The 22,144-nt window shown below is 34.5% G+C and overlaps 1 protein-coding gene across 4 annotated transcripts in view; it reads right to left on the bottom strand.

Annotated features, from left to right (window-relative positions):
• Positions 1-13,961: 13,961 nt before the first annotated feature.
• Zdhhc21 (zinc finger DHHC-type palmitoyltransferase 21) overlaps positions 13,962-22,144 on the bottom strand; it is a 64,077-nt gene continuing 55,894 nt past the window's right edge. For all 4 annotated transcript variants that reach the window (XM_048783948.1, XM_015502587.2, XM_048783949.1 and 1 more), the window contains one exon: positions 13,962-21,834. In XM_048783948.1, the coding sequence (XP_048639905.1) occupies positions 21,702-21,834 (133 nt within the window). In that variant the 3' untranslated portion in view covers positions 13,962-21,701. The remainder of the gene's footprint in view (positions 21,835-22,144) is intronic.

Here is a 22,144-nt window from a genome sequence, read left to right as displayed (position 1 = left end):
ACCCATTTCTTTAGAACTGCTTTAGATGTCTCCCTCATGAGCGCTGGGGATGGAGCTCAGCGGTAAAACACCTGGTTAGGATTCACAAGGCCCCAGCTTCAATTCCCAGCAACACAAAAGAGAAAAAAGGGGTAAAAGGGGAAGAAAATGCCCCTCATGTTTACTCCTAACACTTTTTATTTTCTCTAAATCTGAAAATATGGATTTGTCTATTGGAAGAGCTCACACTGCTGCAATATGCCACTTGACATAGGCATCAGACTGCAAAATAGAATCAGACTGATCTTGTCTCTTGACAAGGTTTTTATCAATAGATTTCTTGAGGGAGTTGGCTGCCATTCATTCTGCCTTGTCCAGCACTCATTTCTTAACCTCTGGTGTTCTTGACTCACCTCTGGCCAACTCCTCTCTACTCACAAACCACTCTGAAATCAGGTTTGCTCTTAAGATGGTTTCTCTGATTTCAATTCCTTGTCTATCCACAGGTTTCCTAATGCTAGTTCATTGCTCCTTTTTAGACATCCCTTTCTTTAATTTCTGAGATATTGTTCTCTCTTGGTTCTCCCTGGACCCACCCACCTCCTGTACATGTGCCCCTCCTCTCCTCCTGCCCTCTAAATGTAGGCTGGCATGAAGCTTGAGCTGGGCTTCTCTTCATGCCTGTCCACGGGAAGCTTTCTGTTAATCACATGAGGGTCTTCTCTCGATATGGTAGCCAGGGAGATTTAGGTTTGGCATTGTGAACCATCCATGGCTCTCTCAGGGCAATAGATTGCCCAATGCACGTGACCTTTATCTCCACTCTGCTACAAAGATCCCTCATAGTAGCTCCAGAGATGGGCGTAACCGGTTGGGAACTGAACATCCCACCTTTAACCTTTTTTGGTGAACATTCTATGGAAGGCTTTTGATGTTTTCTGATATAAATAAAGCAGGCGCGGGCTCCATTTTGCCACAGTAGAGAAGCTCAATCTGTCTGATCGGCTTGCCTGTCCTGCCCCCACTTTTGAAACTACTTTCTGTGTCCTGTAGTTTTTTCATAGTTCTACTTTTCTTAGCTTTTATTTCCTAGCCAGCCCATTCCACCAAGGGGAACCCCATTTCCAACGCCTGAGTGGGAGGCATGGGAGACCTGTCTCCTGGGTGGCCCAATCCACTATCACTGTCCTTTGCCTTCTCTTACGGTTTGTATCTTAATATCCCACAAAAACTCATATGTTGAAGGTTTGGGCCTCAATGTCACAGTGTTCATGGGTGGGGCTTCGGGGGTGTGACTGGATCATGAGGACTCTGATGTCCTCAATGGATTACTCCATTTATGGATCCATAGCTTAGTGAGCTTGGGAGGCGGGTCAAGTCAGAAGAAGAAGATCACTGGGGGGCTGTCCTTGAAGGGTATAGTTCGTCTCTAGCTGTTCTCTCTCTTTGCTTCCCAGTCACCATGAAATGAACAGCTTTCTAATGCCACACACTTCTACCTTGCCACGGGCTTGAAAGCAACTGAGCCAAACCACATGGACTTGAAACCTCTGAAACTGTGAGCCAAAATGAATCTTTCTCCTTACGTTGATTCCTCTCATGCATTTCCTCATGATGGTGAAAAGCTAACACCTCCCCACTCTGGGTATGGGTTGCATCAATTTCCACTCAAGTTAATGCACTTACAGAGACCTACCTGCACCTCAGAGTTACCCTATATCCAAATGAGATCACCTCCCCTCCTAAATTTTAATCTTCCTTAATTTCCTATTTTTGCTTATGACAACACCATTCTTTTAGGGACCTAGGTTCAAGAACAGAACTGAATCTGATACGTCATTTTCTTTGGCCCCCCACATCTAGACAGTTGTGAGTTCTGCAGTGTCTTCTCACTTCTCCACTCCCACAATTCTGGCACTAGTTCAGATCTTCCTACCCAAGGTTCCTTCCAATAACCTCCTTTCTCACTTCAGTATTGCTTGCCACAAGGATCTTTCTTCATTTTGGCTTTGTGCAGGACACGGTCCTTGCTCATAAATCTTCAAAAGGCTCGGCATGGTGGTGCACAGTTACAGCTACATAGGAGGCCAAGTTGGGAGCATTGCAAGTTCGAGGCCAGCCTGAGCAATTTAGCAAGATCTTGTCTTAAAGAATAAAAAGAGCTGGGGAGAGCAATCCTGGGTTTAATTCCAGTACTGCAAAGCAAAACAATTAAATAACATCTGAAAAACCTTCAAATGCTCCTCCTTCTTCAAGAGAGAAATATAAATTAAAATGAGTTAAATGTACTGGCACTGTTGCTATGTAATAGCTAGCCAAATGTAGAACAAGACCATTTCCTATATTTCTCATGATTCCAACAAAACAAACCTCAAAGTAAATGTATAGCCATTTTTTCCTTCTAAATTTATAACTTAGAAATTATAACAGCTTACATATGAGAATTCATATAATCCCAAATAGTCCCCAAACTAGAAAACATTACCATCCCATATCAGAGATAATGAAAATAAGGCACAGAGCAGTTACGTGGATTGTCCAAGATCATAAAGATAATTAGCAACAGAGTTAGGGTTGGAATTTTGTGTTCTAAAAACCATTTTTGTAACTGTTACATATAAATGATACATTTAGTGTTATACTTTAGAAAGCACTAAGGTATTGATTCTAGCTGCACCTCTGAGTCACCTATGGATTGATTCCTGGATGCAAATTCCCATGTGCCATCAAGACTTAGCAAATTAAGGGGAGGTCTCCAGGTGAGGTCTGGCGTATTTGGGGAGGCATCACTGGAAGTTCTTTAAGGGTCAAGCAGAATGGTCCTAAGGCTTGGACACTGACTCTAGAGCGTCTGGCTTCATCACTGAAGGCAGCTCTGGAGAGCCCACGATGGGAGACACAGCATAGAAGTATGTAAAACCTGGACTAATGTGTTACACACCTCTGTCCTCTCAAGGTGCATGCAGCTCAGGGCTCTGCAGCATACACAGGAGCCTGAAGTCACTGCACACTGTGGGAAAGGCCATGCTGGGAACGCTTATGGTGCCCATGTAAACCTTTCAGTAGCATTTGTGCCAGCCAAAAAGGCCACGCCAGGTCCCTGCAACGTAGTTCAGATGCCAACTGCTCTAGATGCTGCTAGGGAAGGCAGCCACCACCTAATTCTCCTCCTTGATTGTCTATTCAGTTTGATGGCTCTGAGTGCCTTTCTGTTGGTTAGGTGTCCCCCCCCCTTAGGAGTGGGGAGAAAAATTGGAAAGGGTAACCATTTCTATATTGCTCCTGCTGCTACAAAGAGGCAAAGATGAGGGTGACTGCCAACAGCTTCCCCTTTCTCTTCTTTTTGTTCCCTCCATCTGTCTGGACCCATGCACAAGGAAAAAAGACAGCCAGAATGGCCCTCCGAAGTTCCACTCTGTTTTAAAGCTGATGAAGGATGTGTTTTCCACAGCTTAGGACAAAAATATATTATAAAGTACCCGAGCAATTAAACAAATGGTATTTGCAAACATCTGCCGTCCGGTACTGTTGCCTGTGTTCAAACAAAGCCTCACAGTGTCTTTGGCAAACCAGAGTGAGAAAAGCTGGGTGCCATTTGCTGAATGAACTCTCCCAGATTACAATTCTGCAGGCTGAGGGAATTAATGCAAATCCACATGGGGAAATTCATTCCTAAAGAGGCAGTTAGTCCCTAAGAGAACCACCAATGAACAAGGACCTAGAGTGAAGCTGGCAGTAATTCATGGGTGCTTTATTAACCTCTACTACACCATATTCATTGTTTATAGCTGAATCACAGAATCATAAAGGAAGAGAATTATAGGAGACAGTGAGGCTTCTGGCTGAGAGTGGCTTCTGTCCAGCAGCCCCAAGTCACCTCTTCTCATCTCTCCAATTGACACCTTTGAAAATGCCCCTAAAGATGGAAACTCTGAATCATATCAACTTCCCAAATGCATGATAGTATTATAAGGCTGCAAAATCATTTGAGAAACTGCCAGACACTGTAGATGAACAAGTACATACAAATGCTGCTCCANGACTTCTCCTCCAGCATCTCCAAGACTATCTATTCTTAGCTCCGTGAATCTGCCTGACAGACACCCACCAGGCTGATCTATATCATCAAAAAGGGAAACTTATGCCCAGGTCAGTGAGTCCATCCAAGAGCCCTGAATCTAAATTGAGTACAGATGTTCATAATAGGTACTAAGATACAAAAGACCACTCTGGATAAAAATGAAATGTAGACCACTGTACAAGAAAGGTTTAGAAATCAGGATGGTTACATAAGTCTATAGGTATCAAATTTAATATATAAAATGAGTGTTAAGTGAAACTAATGTGTCAAGTAACCCTGACAAATATAGATTCTATATACAGGCAGAACTACATCTAAAACATAATAGAGTTAACAATATTAACTTTTGGGAGATACCCAAGATGTTTGTTGAATAAACAGAAAAAACAATGACTTGATGAATTAATAATTTTATATTAGAATCAATGGCATTATTTTCTTCCTTACTGATAGGCTCTTTTTTGATGAACAGATCCAGCCCTAAGGATTTATGTATCATCTCTATGTCAATAGTTTTGAATCTTTCATTTATAATTCTGATTCTTCAATGGAACTCCAGACATTTGAAATCTCCAAAAAAAAAAAAAAAAAAAAAACTCACTAATGGTTAAAAATGTGGTCTCTGTGTCTGAATTTTGGCTTGATTATTTAATAGCCGAGTGACCTTAATTTTCTCACCTGTCAAATAGAGATAATGGGGACAATTTCCCAGACTTGTTTTGAGGATTCAAGAAGATAATTCCTGTAAAGTTCTCAGCATCACACATGGCACATAAGTATTTATTTAGCAAATAACAGATACTAGTAGTATAGTTTTATGGTTGCTATTGTAAAACAGGATTTTCCACATTGTCCTGGGATTATGGCAAAGACACAAAGTGATGGCACAAAATGTAGGGTGGTTGATGGTACTGGTTTTATTCTTCCCACCTCCACCCCTGCCATCCAACTAACAGAAAAGAAGAACCAGCAGGCCAGCTTTGCTTCCAAATGAATATTCAGAAAAAGAGGCACTAACCTTCCCTCACCCTGGAGAAGGTACCTGATGTTTCTTTTCCCTGGAACTAAGGGAGGAAGAGCCCAAGAGAAATTCTAGCAAAGTTTGGAGAATTCCAGCAGGACCACCCACCCACCTTTCATTAGCCAAAAGATAATGACCTTCTTTTCTCTGAAAGCTGATGAACAATTAGGCCATTTGGGTATCTAGTGTTTTCCTTGGGCCTGGAAAGAGATGGTAGAGTTGATGAAAGGGTTGACCAAGTTGCTTACATTTCCATTGTCTTCATAGCAAGGGTCTAAGTATTTTCTCCAGAGAAAATTCTACGTAAAAGATAATGTACTAGTCAGTTTTCCATCACTGTAACAAATAACTGAGATAATTTAGCTTATAAAGATAAAAGGCTTTCTTTTGTATCCCAGTTTTGGAGGTTCCAGTTTATGGTTGGTTGAGCTCATTGCTCAGGGTGAGGTAGCGCATCATGGCAGGAGCATATGTGGAACAAAACCACCCACCTTGTGGTCAGGAAGCAAAAGATAAGAATAAGGGGCTGGGGTCTCACTATCTGCTTCACAGTAATTATGAGTCCAATGACCTGAAGACCTCCCACTAAGTCCTCCCACCTCCTTGTAAAGGTTCAAATACCTCCCAACAGCACCTCCTTCAGGACCAAGCCTTTATCACATGGCTTCGGTGGGATGTTTAAATATTGAAAGGAAAACATCCATACAATAAAAAGAGAAAGAAGAACTAAATACAACTTTTAGTGGTGAAAAATATAATATGTAGAATTTAAAATTTATTGTATGAGATTAGTAGCAGATTTGACACTATAGAAGAAAGAAAAGTGAACTTGAAACACAAAAATAGAAACTATTCAAACAGAAGGACAGAGGGAAAGGAAAAAAACCTGAAAAAATGAACAAAGCCTCAGTAAAGTGTTTGGCATACCAAGTCTTACTGGAAGAGGTGGGGAGTGGACAAAATATTTGAACACATCATGGCCAAAGCTTTTCAAATCTGATGTAAACAATAGAACCACAGACTTAACTCTAGGTAGGACAAACAGAGAAAACCACATCATAACTGAACGGCTGAGACCTGGAGATAAAGGGATCGATTTTAAAAGAGAAAAGTGACATTGAGTCAAAGAAGAAGAAGAAAAACATTAACAGATTTCTCCCCAGAAAATATGTACACTAGAAAATAATGGAATGAAAAGGGACTGAATGTAGGGGAGAAAAAAATTGCCATCAACCTATAATTCTATATTCGGCAAAAATATTCTTTAGAAATGAAGGTGTAAGAAAACTTTTTCAGACAAACAGATGCTGAGAGAATTTATCACCAGCAGGCCTGAATCACAAGAAATGTAAAAGGAAATTCTCAGACAGAAGGAAGACGATACTATATGGAAACTAGGATCTGCAAAAAGAATGAAGATCACCAGAAACAGTAAGCATATGGCAAATGGAAAAGATACTTTTCCTACTTTAAAATTTCTCTAAAAGATAATTGACTGTTAAAAAAAAAAAAAGCAGTAGCAATGTATTGTGAAGTTTATAGGGAATATGTCAGTAAAATATGTGACATCAATATGCAAAAGGACACAATGGGGAAATGGAAGCCAATGGTTGTATTATTTTCATATTAGACATGAAGTAGCGTGATGCTTTTTGAGGGTAGACTGTGATAAGGCCTATTGTAAGTCTGAGCAAAATCATTGAAAAATTAAAAAGCTAATAAACCAATAGAGGGGATAAAATGAAGGAAAAGAAAATACTGAGTCAAAAAAGGCAGGGAAAGGGAACAATCAATGTTTCACTCATCATATGAAGGGAAAGCAGCCAGACATAAAAGACTATCCATTGTGTGATTCCATTTATGGCAACTGCCTGGAAAAAGCAATTCTCTAGAGAATATCAGATCCACGGTTGCCTGGGTATGCGGAAACTGTCCAGGGTGAGAGAGATTTTTTTATAATCGTACTTTGGTGGTAGTTGCACAACTATACATTTACAACAAAACATCCAATTGTGCATCTACAATGAGCAGATTTTATGGCATAGACACACACTGTGAGAAAATAAAAATCTCACAGATGAATGATATCTAAGATACGTCACAAATTCTTTTGACTCAGTAAGAAGACAGCCCACTTAAAAATGGCCCCCCCAAAATTGAAAAGACATCTCAGAAAATGTAAGATTAGTCAATATGCACATAAGATGTGCTCAATGTCATTATTCATCAAGTAAATGCAAATTAAAATCACAATCAGATACACCAGAGTGGCTAAAGCAGACTGATAATACCAAGTGTAGTAAATGATGTGGAGCATCTTTTCATTACGCCCCATTTTGCATCTTGTATTCTATCAGATTCTCACATTTTTTATTAATATAATTTGGAGAATATAGTCAGATTACTATTTTGCATACTCCATTTTAAAATCACTTAATTCAGGTGTATATACCCATTTTAAGCACACTGCTGGTAGGAATGTAAAGTGGTACAATCACTTTGAAAATTGAATTGTACATATCTTCTGGTGAGAAATCTGTTAATATTTTTGTTGTTGTTTATCCTCTTAAAAGCTTAAACATACTCTTAGCATTCAATGTAGTATTTATATTCTAAGTCATTCATCCAAGGAAATGAAAACATGCCTATACAAAGACTTGTATGTTCACGGAAGTTTTACTTAGAATAGGAAAAAGGCTGAATGTAACCCAAATGTTTGTAAATGAAGAGATAACAAACTAAAAATCAATATAATGGGATACAATCCAGCAACAAGAACAACAAAACTGATACTTACAAAATGGAACAACCCTCAAAAACATTATGCTGATCAGAAGACGATGAGGGTTAAAAAAAAAAAAAAGAAGAGGACATATTATGTAATTTCACTTATGTGAAATTCTGGAAAAGGCAAATCTAACCTATAGTGACAAAGAGAAGGTCAGAATTATCTAGAGTAGGTGAAGGTGTGAGCTGCAAAGGAACCCAGGGAAATTTTTAGGGTGGAGTGTATAAACTTTTGCATTGGAATGTATACTTAAAATGGGTATACATATCTCAATAAAGTGAATTTTAAAATATAAGATAGTAATTTGACTAAAAATCTCCAAATTATATTAATTAAAAATGTGGGAATTGGGTATGATAACATTTAAAAAATTCTTATTTTAAATGAGAGAGTATTGGGCTGGGGTCATGACTCAGTGGCAGAGCACTTGCTTCGCACAGCAGAGGCACTGGGTTCGATCCTCAGCACCACATAAAAATAAGTAAGCAAATAAAGATATTGTGTTCATCTATAACTAAAAATTTAAAAATGTATTTAAAAAAATAAATGGGCGAGTACTAAAAGTTACCTTTTTTAACAATTAGAAAAATATAGGTGACTGCTTTTGAAATTTTTAGCATAGTCACTAGAAGCATTAAATGCATGCTGTTAAACTTCAAGGACACAAGTGACGCTTCGAATCAGATATTTAAAATGTATTACATGCAAAAAAATTGTTTTGACAATACATTTTCCCCACTGTGTTTTTTGTTTCTATGAATACCCAGTTGTAAGCACATTTGAACATGACAGATTTGGATTCAACTTCCTTTATATAAAAGCAACCAGAGCTCATTGATTTGCCCTCAAGTGATATATAAATTATTGAGCTAATCTTGATTTGCCAGATAAATAGAATATGAAAATAAGATCTCAATGGGCAGTACTTATTAATTTCTATGAGGACTTTATAAATTTCAATCCTAACTCTGAAAAGGGTTATACAAAATTACATACAAGAGGAAGTGAGGGGAAAGGGAAAAATAATACAAGGGGGAGAAATGAATGACAGTAGAGGGGGTAGAGAGAGAAGAGGGGAGGGGAGGGGAGCGGGGATAGTAGAGNAACATCAAGAAAACAAATAAAAAAGAAAGATTATGTAGTTGAAAAAAAAAAAAAAAAGGAGGAAAGATATCCCAAATGGATTCAGGTGAATAATGTAAAAGAGTAAAACTAGCAAAATTTTTGGAAAACACATTATGTTGATTTAGGAAGGCTATTTAAAATAAGGTAATTAAACCCAGAAGTCACAAAGAACACTTAAATTTCTTTTTGTTATTGGTTTTTTTAGTTATATATGACAATAGAATCCATTTTGATATAATTATATAAACATAGAATATATCTTATTCTAATTAGGACTCCATTCTTGTGGATGTACACTGTGATGAGATTCACTGTGGTGTATTCATAGAAAACTTAAATTTCAAGGCAACTTAATTCTATACAACATAAGTTATTGTGGAAATTTTTATTTCACGAAGATGTTCTCAATAAAGTCTCCATCCCATGTTTTCTTGTGAAATGTGATTTGACACTGTTTCCACGAGATGGATTCTATGTTCTCCCACTAATTTTGGGCAGTGATTATAGCAGGCTCGTGACTTCTGAAGCTAGGACATAAAGGTGACATGGTGAGCTGGGGATGTAGCTCAGTGGCAGAGTACTTTCCTAGCATGTGCAAAGTCCTGGGTTCCATCCCCAGCACTGAAACAAACAAACAAAGATGACATAGCTTCTTCCAGGTGCTCTTGGTACACTAGTTTCTGGAACCCAGCCACCATGCTACAAGGTAGCCCAAAAAGATAACATAGAAAGTTTCCCTTAGATGTTCTGCACAACCGAGTACCCACTAAAGTCACAGCTGACAGCCCACCAGACATGACAGTCAAGAAAAAGGCTTCAGTAGTTTCCAGTCCTACAATCCTCAATGGTTTTCTCAACCTCTCTAGCTAAAGCCTTAGAACCCATGGAATACTAAAAGCTGCTGTGCCCTTTCACAATTTCTGAAATTATGATCTAAAACAAAAATGACTGGTCGTTGGCATTGTTATAAAGCAACAGTAACTGGAATATCACCATGGGGTTGGGAGTTAAAATTTAGAAACATGTTGAATAAAGCAACATGTCACTAACATTCACAAGAGAGTCACTAACATTCACAAGTAAACAACTTGGCCAAAAACTATAAGCAAGAGTCACTAACATTCACAAGTAAACAACTTGGCCAAAAAATATAAGCAAGAAATATGTAGAAACCAAACCAAACCACTAAACCTTAGCCACTTATTATTAAGTTGATGCAAAATTTTAAAGACTAATACTAACATGTGAGAGTGTGTACAAATACTTTTGGAAGATGGCTGGGTATTTGCTATCGAGATGGAAAAATATGTACATTCTTTCACATATCAATTTCAGTTCTAGGAATTGACCTATACAAATACTAGCAAATGGGCACAAAGATTTCAGCATAAGAGTGCTCAATGTAGCATTGATAATAATAGAAAAGAAAAAAAATCCATTTGATTCCCATCATGGTGGCATGATTAAATAAATTTTAATTAGTGACATGATAAAATCCATAGAAAGAAAAAAATGGAGATGACTGTATGTTGACATTGTCAAAACAGTAGGGTCCCCTTATGTAAACCAAGCAACCACATGTGTGCATGCGTGTGTGTGTGTGTGTGTGTGTGCGTGTGTGTCTGAGAGAGAGAGAGAGAGAGAGAAAGAGAGAGAGAGAGAGAGAGGAGAGTGGTGTGATGAACACCTGCTATTGCCTGAAGCTGCCTTTGGAGAAAAGAGTGGAGATGTCCCACCTAAGCACTATGGACAATTTGAAAAAGCAGGAAAGAGAGACAGTGACTGCTGTGGGAAGTTTATGTAAACCTTAAAACTTAATCAAACAACATTTCATGTTTCCATATATCAATGTGTGAATACATGCATAGAAATGATACATTCCAAATTTACAAGTGTTGGCCTCTGAGAAGAGAAAAGCAGATTCTACTGGTTTGAAATCCAGAAGATGGGGATTGCTGGGGGACCCTCTCAAAGTATTATATTTGAAAAATAAACAGCAAAAATTAGAGCATTTCACAGTGTGTATAAATGTATTGGTATTTTCCATATTGTGGATACTTTTTCCATGCTAAGAATATTTGAAATGTTTTCAAACATTCAAAATCTAAGTCAGAAATCAAGTGATATCAAGCGAGCCTCTCAAGAAACCTTATTTCTAGATGGCATGAAAATACAAATCTGTACAACAGAATGAGGGTATTTGGCCAAAAGCTACAGATGTATGGGATAAATTTATAGGATAATTTTCATTGACTTGATGGCCATTACTTATTCATCAAGGATTACAACTCATAGTTTAAATGTGGAACTATAAATCCTTGACATCATATTAGAACATCATCTTTAACCAGTTTTTGCCAATAAACCTACTGCTAAAGATACAATCATGTGCATGTCTACAGTAGCATCTGAATGTTTGGATTTGTGTATTTCAACCTCCCAATTTCCTGAATATTCTGGCTTTTTTACATGCAAAACACATTGCTATTCAGGTGTTTGATCTTTAAGCAGAGGCACTTTTTCATTTGATGAAGAGAGTTAATTTGAAAAATATTAGGCATTCAGAAGACATACAAAGAATGTGCTGTGACTGATACAAATATTTTCTTAAGTAACTTAGACTTTTTTCCCAAACTAACACACATCCTCTATCCTTCCTCAGTCCTGTTTGCTCAGCTGGATGTCCACAGGGTCCAATTTTCCCTCCAATTGCCCTTGCACGCTAATATAATTGCTGTTCATATGGGTAATTGGTCAGCCTGGAGCAGCATTTGTATGTACTTGTTCATCTACAGTGTCTGGCAGTTTCTCAAATGATTTTGCAGCCTTATAATACTATCATGCATTTTTAGTTTTGGTCTCTGTAACAAGGCTAAATCATGTGCTTCTGTAAGGATGCTGTCTTGAGTGCTCAAAAGCTGAAATACAGATATAAATTCTCTTTTTAAACTTCCAATGTTTCTTCTCCCAGGTCTAATGCAGAGCAAATGAAATTGAGTCTCAAATGCATACTGTTCTGTCCTTCCACCACTGATTTCCTTCCAAAACAGTCAAATGAACTGGATTCAGGCATTGGCTTAAAAAGGAGAATGACAAGCCAGTTCCATTTAAATCTTCAATGATGCAGGAAAACTATTAATTGTATTAAGTCTTGCTCTTGAGCACATTTTTATTATTTTGACAAAATGGGAAATATACATAAAGCGCTTGGGGTGAATGCTGAAGTATGATTGCTCATTCCTGAGACAAGCACTTCTATTGCTGTTGGAGTTGCAAGCTGAACTAGTAGCTTTTTTTTTTTTTTTCATGAAACACCATTTTATATTTGAAAGAATGACAATGTTTGTGTTTTTTTTTTTGGATTTGGGTATTGTCAAACACAAGTCAAGAATGAATGAAGGTAAAACTTCAAGGAAAACCAGTGGAGTATGTTGTTTCCAAGGCTAACATTTAAATTTTACAGTGAAAATCAGAATTCTGAAAAATATTATCTGTCATGATGAGCTTCACAGCTTTCTCATACTGTACTTACTTTCGCAACAGGATCAGTAGTGACAGCAAATTTTATTTTATATGAGGAAGAGAACTTTCTAAAGTGAAGATGTGACCAATGGATCTTAACATGAGAATGAAAAGTCCTTTGATGTTCTGATTCCACGTTGCAACTAAGCTTAAGAAACCATCACTTGTCAAGATTTTTGTAGTATAAAAGAAGAATATTCAGTTACTTGAAAAGATTAATAAAACACTCCTTCCTTTTCCAACTAATGTATCTTCTAGAGACCAGATTCCTTAAGATATGTCAACCCAAACAACACCACAATAAAAGTAGGAGTATGAAAATCAACTTTCTTCTATGAAGGTGAACATGAACGAGCTTTGTAGAAATATAAAATTATGGGTCTTTATGTAAAAATACATATTTAACTTGTAATGAGTTTATGTTTAAGTAAATTAATAAATAAGCATCTGAATTTTTTTAAATAGTAAATATTGATAAAGACAACTAACATTAAAAATACTTTCAGGTCTACAATAATTTTTGAGTATAAAGGAGTCCTACAACAAAAAAGTTTGAGAACTATTGTAATTTATCATTACTAAGAAAACACAATTATTGTAAATGATGCTCAGAATTAGAACAGGAAATTGCAAAAGGGACAAGGTTGAAGTTTCATGACCCTTGAAATCTTGTCAGAAGCCAATGATTTGTTTTGATTTACCAAACAGCAAAATTTATAATTTTATCTAAAAATCATTTGTGTTAATACAGAATGTTATCAAAATTATTTTTCTGTTAATAAAAATTTGCGAAAATTTTTAAAGCCCTTGTCTTCAATCTCAGAGCAGTTTCTACTTCCTTCTATGGAAGACTCTTGATTGTCTATTTAGAACTAATGATATTTTTAACCAATTTGTACTCATAAATATACACTTCTTCTTTGTGAGCTCTTGCATGTACAAGTGGTTAGTTGATGGCTTAGGAAATCTGTGTATAAAGCTATTAAACAGTTTCACAATGAACTGATGGTCTTTATATAATTCAATACACCTGAATCTAAAACATTGTCTAGATATAGGTTTTATTTTACATTTTATTGTATTTAAATCATTTCTCAAATAAAAAATATCTCCATAAAATAGCATCTGACACGATATTAAATAAATTGGGTGACTGACTCTAGCCTTCTGGGTCATCTCTAAAATAAATACACCTAATGAGGAATATGATGTTTTTTTTTTTTTATCAATTTCAACCCTGATGTATATATACCTAGTTATTCTTGAATATCTAATTAATTTTGTGATTATAATATCCTATGTCACTCATCTCATTACAATAGCTGCATTATGAATTCTTATCCAAATTGCATAAAACAAAACAAAACAAAATCATGGATTATTACATTGGTAGTGCTGAAATCTAGAATTTGAATTGATTTTAATAAATAAGAAGAGGACAGTCCTATGTTTTTAAAAAATATTTATTTAAAAATAATATTTCTAAAAATACAGTACATAACACATTTTGAGAGAAGTAAAAATTTCACAATTTAAATTAAAAATAATCAGCAAAATAAAAAACCAAATCACTTAAATAAATTAAGGACAACAATATTGTTCTTAAGGTAGATACCTGGTTTGTTTTTCATTTTAAGAACCAGTGTAGACCTTTCAATTATACAATTATATCTCAGACACACACACCTGTTATTTTTAACCATTTTTCTCCCTCTTCTCTATATATTTTTAATTCTATTATTTCCTTATTACCATCAACACTAGAAATGTTAGTGAGGATTTTCTTTAAATTCTCTCAGGGGAATAGACAAGGCAAGATAGTAGATAATAAAGGAAAACAACATTCAGATTTACACATATTATGGGCTGAACAAAAAAAAAATGCCTGACAAATTTAAAAACTGGATCTTCATATGGTACTTGGAACATACTATTATTAAAATATCAGACAGGTCTTTTATTTTAGGGATACAATGTCAGGTAGGATTTGGAGTTGACATAAAATTTTAGAAGCCCCCAAATAACACAGATTTTGTCTATTCATTACAGTTGCTAGTCAGGTTAAATAAACAAAGAAAAAAGACTAATTCCTGGGACATAAAACATGCTCACAGAGCACGATTGACACACATTCAGTCCTCCCAAGAGCCCATTCTTGTCACCCCATGTCACACCTTTCTCTGAGTGTTTCTGAGTGTAGTAGAAATCTTCCTATTATAATCTTTAAGTTCTTTTTCTCTACCTATGCTAAAGTAGAGTACTGTTTTATTTACTTTTTAATATTCTCTCTGAGAAAAATGGTGGCAAATTCTCCACTACCCATAACTTGAAAAACAAATGTAATCAGACACATTAATTTAAAGCATGCATAAATAAGCTGAATTACTCAGAACTAATACAGTGACAACAAATCTAGGAAATAATTCTTGGCAGACTAGTGAGATCCATAATGTTACTCCATCCCATTTTGCTTTTAAGCAAATTTTGCTTTCACCTTGAATATGCTCATCTTGATTCCTGGCTATCATTCAAATGATCTGAAGTCATGTTTCATATAAGTTTCAGACTTGATTCTTTTTTTCCATTCAGAATTCACTGCAAACCCACACATAAAATCTATATTCAAGGAAAGATTGATTTCAGCTGATCAAAAATAAAGCAAAACATTTTCAAATGTGATTGTCTACTTTTCAACACATATATTCTATCATCTTCTTGCCAAAATGATTAACCATTTCAGCTAGTTTTAAAAATACTAAATGAGTGTTTTTAGAGCTTAAGGGGAAGAAATAGAGAACCAAAACGGTATATACATAGCAGTGTTACAACTGGACAATTACAAGTACATTTAAAGAGTGTTTGTCTCCATTTTGTAAAATGAATCACTAAGCAAAATTAGTTTTAAAAATATCCTTACTCTGAAATTTCATGTAAAGTGAGTAACAATATCCAGACTTGTTCTTCTTTTTTTGGTAAAGTTTAATTTTCTATTAGCAGTTTTGCTTAAATCAAGGTATATTTACATTTCTTATTGGCAAAGTATGTGTATACATGTGTGTATACACACACACACACGCTTCATATATATGTATATTAAAAGTATTCTTTAATTTTACTTATCTTTATTCACAAAACAGACAAATAGCAATAGTATTCTTTAAAGCCACTAAAGATTATAGACACAGAGGTGCTAAATTCTTAATTTGTAATCAAAAAAGACCTGCTACTAATCCTTCATTTTAGCACTTTGCTTCAGTTATCACTATATGCTATATAACTCATTACAGAAATAAAAGCATAGTTGTTCTTCCTATTTTTTATTAATTGCTACAGAAAAAAAAGCAAAAATAATTTTGCGAAAGTGCGTAAACTATCTTTTCTAACTTTAGCCTATTAAACTACCTTTTAAAGTAGCCAAGCTATATTAAAATACAAAATTAATATCCATACTTAACCTGATTAACTGGAAGAAAAAAAAATCCATCGAGGAACATTTAAAATCATTAAATCAAGGCAGCAGTTGCAAAAAGTAAGACCTAGTAATAAAAATGTTCTTAGTACCATTCACTTCCACTTTATAAACACAGATGCACGAGAAAACTCTCAACCAAAAAGAAAATTAACTCTTTGGTACAGGAATTAAAAATGTCACTCAATGCTAAAATGAATAGCACCAGGATGTTTTAGTTGTTGAAGTTGTAAAACACTAACTTCAGGCACCAGTAGGTTAAAGTATCACCCATGCATACTGGCAAGAGGACAGAGCTTGCAATATGCAGATAAGCTTTCCCTTTAATTAGCAGTTACAATCAAACCCTGTTTTAAGTCAAACAGGCAAGCAAGCAAAGCCACAAAAAAACCCACATCTTTTGTTGCTGTTGTTTTGTCCACATCTTTGTTTATATATATAATGCTATCAATACCAAAAAGCCCAGAGTGTTGAACAACTGTGCTAAGCACTACATTACATGGTATAAGGAATTTAAAATACCAACAGAAATGGAGACCTTTAGGATCAAGAAAGAAATCCAAATATCCCAAATGTTAAGGTGAAATCCACCGTTTATATTCAAATTGTTGGTTTTTTCCTCTGTGACAAAATTTTCTAGAATACTATCCTTTCTTTGCCACAAGACACATGTCAAAATAGTCCCAATATTTTTTCACACTCAGAGCAATCTATTCATTTCCTCTCTGCATTAAATAGCTGCATTTTCACATTATTTTAATACTGCATGTTAGCATACACTACCAAATTACTTAAAGTTAATTTTTCCAAGGTGTCTGACCAGCTGAAAAGAAAGAGAAATATAAACTCCTTAAATAACTTGAACTAAAAGCTTAAATGCATTAACAACTCTTACAGAAAATTGTATCAACAAGTGATAGGCTAAAATAAAATGACTATAGCAAGATTCTATGAGGTCACAGATTCTATGAGGTCACAGAAACTGTCACAGTCAACCCTGTTGCTGAGATGCTGATTACTCATGCTCTGTCTCCCCATCTTATTAAGTTCCCCACTCTCTCTCCAATTTTTTGGCTACTCACTACTCATTGATTCCTGTCATCTAGAGTATCAAGGGGAAAGGACATAATAATAGTAAAACTTATGATAATGGAAAATATCAGTAATACCAGTGATTTAAGAATCTTAAATATTGTAACTTCTGTTTCAAATTAGCACTAGAAGGCAGTATTTGCAACTTCTGAAAAACAGATAAAAACACAGTGAATTTTGTTATTAAAAAATTGCAAAATGATAATGCAAGAAGTCAGAGAAAAATCACTATCTTAGAGATAAACCTTCACCATTCCAAAGATAGCAGAAATGCTAAATATTCATTGACAATAACATTGGTTCAAAATACTTCAAGCAAGTAGGTTCTAATACTTTCTCATACTCTACTGTAGAAGATTCTAGAATTCAACTGAGAATGGCTAAAAATAGAGTATACTAAAATCTTTCATTTATAGACAAATTCAGATGTTGATTCTTAGGACAGAAAGCAACAAATATGGGCATTAAATAACACATTCATTAGTTAATTATATGGTTAGTAATACTAGCAAGTAGTACAGACTAAATGTACTTGACTTATTAAATACTTATAATTTTTCAAAGTAAGCATAGTAGAGCTTGGATGAAATCTAATACTTGTACCTATGTAAATTACTTAATGTTTTTAAGTATAAGCTTCAAATAAATTCTAGATATATCTATGTATACTAGAGATCACATCAAAAACTTGCTTAAAGAAGTTACTACAGTTTAGTAAACTTGAGCTAAGTAATCTATTAATACATGAAGCACAAGAGAAGTACTCATATACTTCAGACAGTCCAGAGAGACACTAGCAGCTATGTTAACGAATATTAATGCCATATTAAACCACAGCTAGACACATTATAATTTAATAGTAATATTGTGAGAATACTAGAACTGCCCCATGATTTAACAATAGAAAATCGTGTGGTCATAATCTAATTAGTTCACACTTCCTACTTGGAAGTATTGTCCTAACTTAAGTCTTTGTAATTAGCATTCAGAATTTAAAAACCCTTTTGAGCAAAACATATCTCCAACTAGTTAACTTGTGTGGAAGTGACTTGAAAATCTGAGAATAGTTAGAATTAGGCACCATACTTAGTGAAAATTCCTGTATGCATTAGTAAAAATGCACTGATGTTAATTCTGACAGAAATTATATAAAGTTGTCATACTGAATTTTTTGCATGCTGATATTATCTACTTCATTTTTCTTTTATTTTTTGGTGCTGGGGATTGGACCCAGGCCTAGCATGTGTCCTACCACTACACTACACCTTCAAGCCTCTACTTCACTATTACAAAAGGAAACTATTTATCTTCTGAAAGAAAGGTTAATATGTTAACTATAATTTTAAATAGTTGTCTCTTATGTTAATCACAATTTTTAAAATATGACTTAAGTAAAATAATATTTTCATTACAATGACATATAGGCTAACTTAATATTTATATACTTAATATATATTGTTCATGAGTTACAACTATATCCTAGAAGAACCTTTCCTCTCCAAAAGCCAAGTTAATGACTCTTCCAATGTAAAAAATTCTTTAATTTATATTTGGCTAAAATTTAATGGAAAATTCATAAAGAAAAGCTTTAGTCCAACCTGTAGATTACATTAGTAATCTTACTACTCATAATTATTTTCTAATGCTCAACATCTTTAGTTATCTTTGTGGTTATCCTGAACACATAATAAACTGCCTACTACAACTAGAGGTCTAATTCTGACCAAAGAAGTTAAAAAAGAAAAAGAAAAAAAATATAGGAAGAATTACTAATCTCTTTTTAGTTGTTTTTAGTCAAGAGTGCCAGTTTAAAAAAAAAAAAAATCATTCCAAAATTTGAGAATGAGAAAACTAAATGTATTTTTTAGATATTCAGTAAGACATTCTAGATACTTAGATGCCTTTGTAACTATAAAAAATTTGTGTTTTATAATAATCTAATAACTTTTAAGGTAATGGCTTTTCTAAGTGTCAAGAATCAATTTGCCAAAATACGATTTAAAATAAAATACATGAAATGGCTTAGTTTGTCCTAATCTAAATTTGTGATTTACAGTAAAAATTATACTAAGAATATACTTAATGAAGCAAAGTAATCATCACATTCTTTTGAGCTAGAAATAACATTGTCAACAGCGACACATTCATTTTCATAAAACTTTATATTTTTGTACATGAACGCCTTCTTATTGTGTACCTCTGACATGTTCAGAATTTACTTATGGGACAGTAAACCTCTAGAGCCAGTATAATTACATCAATTAGCCAAAAGAGGGCGCAGAAAGAACACCAGAGTTTAAACAATCCCTAGGAAACTGCCAACTGGCTACTATCAGGTAGTCTAACAACAACTACAAATCTCACAGTAGGGTTAGGTGTGCTAACTTGAGAATACTGTAAGTTACATCATAAGCCTATATAGATATACTTTAATATATATTTTTATATAAATGTTGATATGTAGCACTTCTGACACTCAAACAAAATAATTATATGCTTATCTAGTGTATTAGTTTGTAGTCCACTAACTTAAGAGGAAATGGGTACAGATGGAGCAGGACCAAGGAGGGTAAAGAGAAAGAAAGGAAGAGAACATGCCCTAAAAATGATAAATCTAAGAAAATAAAAAATATATTTCCTTAGAATGGGAAATAGACTTCTCTCATTACCTTTCAGTGTAGCTACTGTTACTATGTGAAATATGTCCATAAAGCTCTGTACAGGGTCTTCACTTGGTTCTGCTGTTTTCTCAAAGTCTTTTTGTGAAAGGAATATATACAATATAAAGTATTCAACTGATATCTACCCACATTATAGCTACAATACTTCCTTTTAATAGTTCTGCCACAACGTCAAATTTGGTCAGTTAGCTTGCACAACAAAATCCAACCCAACTGCCTAACACACATACTAATTTTTATAAATATATTTCTTATATTACATTTACTATGCTTCTGATTAGCACCAATAAATACCTTCATCTGCCACTTCTAAGTTTTAAAATATTAACACATTATAATTAAAACATAAAAACATGTTATTATTTTTGAGGAGAGTTGATTCTATTATTTTAGGATATTTTATAAGATATTTACAATTTCTGAATGAACTAGCCATAGTATAGCTAATTGGCTGACAATGGTCACCTTCTGTTTCATTAGTTCCCAGGTGTGATTTTTTCTTTCCAAAGTAACCAAAGAAAAATATTAATATGGTCCAAGAATAGTAGACAATTTCAATATTCTCTTCAAGTAAATGTAAGTACATAAATTTTTTTAAAAAGCATGGATTTTGCAGTATTCCAATGGAAAAAAATTTAAAATCTGAATTTATTTCAAAGCACACTAAATGTCTTTTTACCCAAATGTTCTGTGCTTTCCAATCACTATTAGCAACTTAAATTTGTATAATGCTAATGATAAATATAGATCATTCTATTTTATTATTTTAAGGTCATTTCCTAACAGCTACGATAAAAGGTGTTTAGAAATACAAATTGTAGCTAGCCAATGAAAATTTAATTTCAATTTAGGTGATTATAGGTACATGAAAGTTAATAACTTACTTTTACTAGTACCTTCTTATAAATAAAATTTCAATGAGTTGGCCACTATCTATTACATAAACGTCCAATGAATAGTTTTAGATTCACTAGTAGATAAATAAAAGTAAAAAGGATATATATTTTTAAAAGCACAATATTCTCCTTTACACTGTACATTATATAGTATCTAGTTATACTGGCATTTTAAAAACATATGCATTCTAATATAATTGCACTAGAAAAGTAACTGGTATTATTGCAAATTTTCTACCCTTTCCTCATTAAAATTTTAGGGTAAACAGGAATGTATGCCCACTGGTCACAAATTTCTCTTGGAAGCAAATATCCTAAAAACAATCAATAATTACAACAGTAAAGGGAAAAAATACAGAAAATTAATGTGGAAAAAATTAACCTTTTCTTTATTATAAGGTAGGTAGCTGGTGTTTTACGTTTGTGGTGTTTTATTTTGGTTCTGGGGAGGAGAAAAAGAGAAAACATTAGGAAGTAACTCCTAAGAAAACACTGCCCTTTGTTGTTATTCACTTCTACACTGCATTAAAAAAAAAAAAAAAACTTGCAGCACATATAAAAAGAAGTATTAAGTATTTTAACTTGTATTTGAAAAAGGAAGTTTACATAAGAAGGTATATATCAAGTTTTGTAAAATCTGAATAATTAAATTCAGATTTCATTAGTACTGCTTAAAGGTGAAAATTTAAATAAACATCTGAAATTTCCCATAAATTAAAATCTGTAACACAGTCAGTACTAAAAGGAACTTATGTACAATTATTTCATCCTAATCGCTGCCTTTTGAGTTTAATAACAAAAGCATTTATAGAAATCTCTGTGGAAAGCTAATTTGAAAGTAAACATGCTTTAAAACTAAATATAGATCTTGTATTAGTTCCACAACAGGATCAAGATCACTATTAAAATAAAGCCTGGGGCACATTATGATGCCTAAGATTGGTGGGTGGATTTTAATTGACTTGAAGACTGTCATAGTTCTATTATCATAAAACCTGTAACGCATTTCCAGCATGGAGGACCCATCTGTGCCCACCATCCATCTGTTTAGACGTGATTGGCAAAGTGGTAGGGAACACGCAGTGGTTGCCTCTGCCTGAAAGGAATGAACCACAGGATCTTCCAACGAGTGCCAAAAACTTCTGAGAAGGTCTGCTGCCATGGCTTTCGGGGCCTCGATCTACAGAAGACAGCATTATTAGTGAAAGACAGCACTCCCATGGTGCACTTCAGTCAGCTAAAACAATGCAGGTTGGCTGGGGATCCATTACTGGACTCTGATGAATTGTGTCCCAGCATCACAAATACAGCTTTTCTTTCATTGTGGCATGCAGCTGAGTTTTAACTCTGGATAGCAGATATTGTATCTGCATCGTCAATCAACCTAGAGCAACTTTTGAAGCTCAGGAGAATCTCAGGATTAATAGAATATGTGTCAACAACACAGTAGCAAATCTCTTTTGATGTACTTTCGGGACAAATAATTTAAC

Source organism: Marmota marmota, unplaced genomic scaffold (genome assembly GCF_001458135.2).
Source record: "Marmota marmota marmota unplaced genomic scaffold, marMar, whole genome shotgun sequence".
NCBI classification, from domain to species: domain Eukaryota; kingdom Metazoa; phylum Chordata; class Mammalia; order Rodentia; family Sciuridae; genus Marmota; species Marmota marmota.
This window is presented reverse-complemented; position numbering and strand designations above follow the sequence as displayed.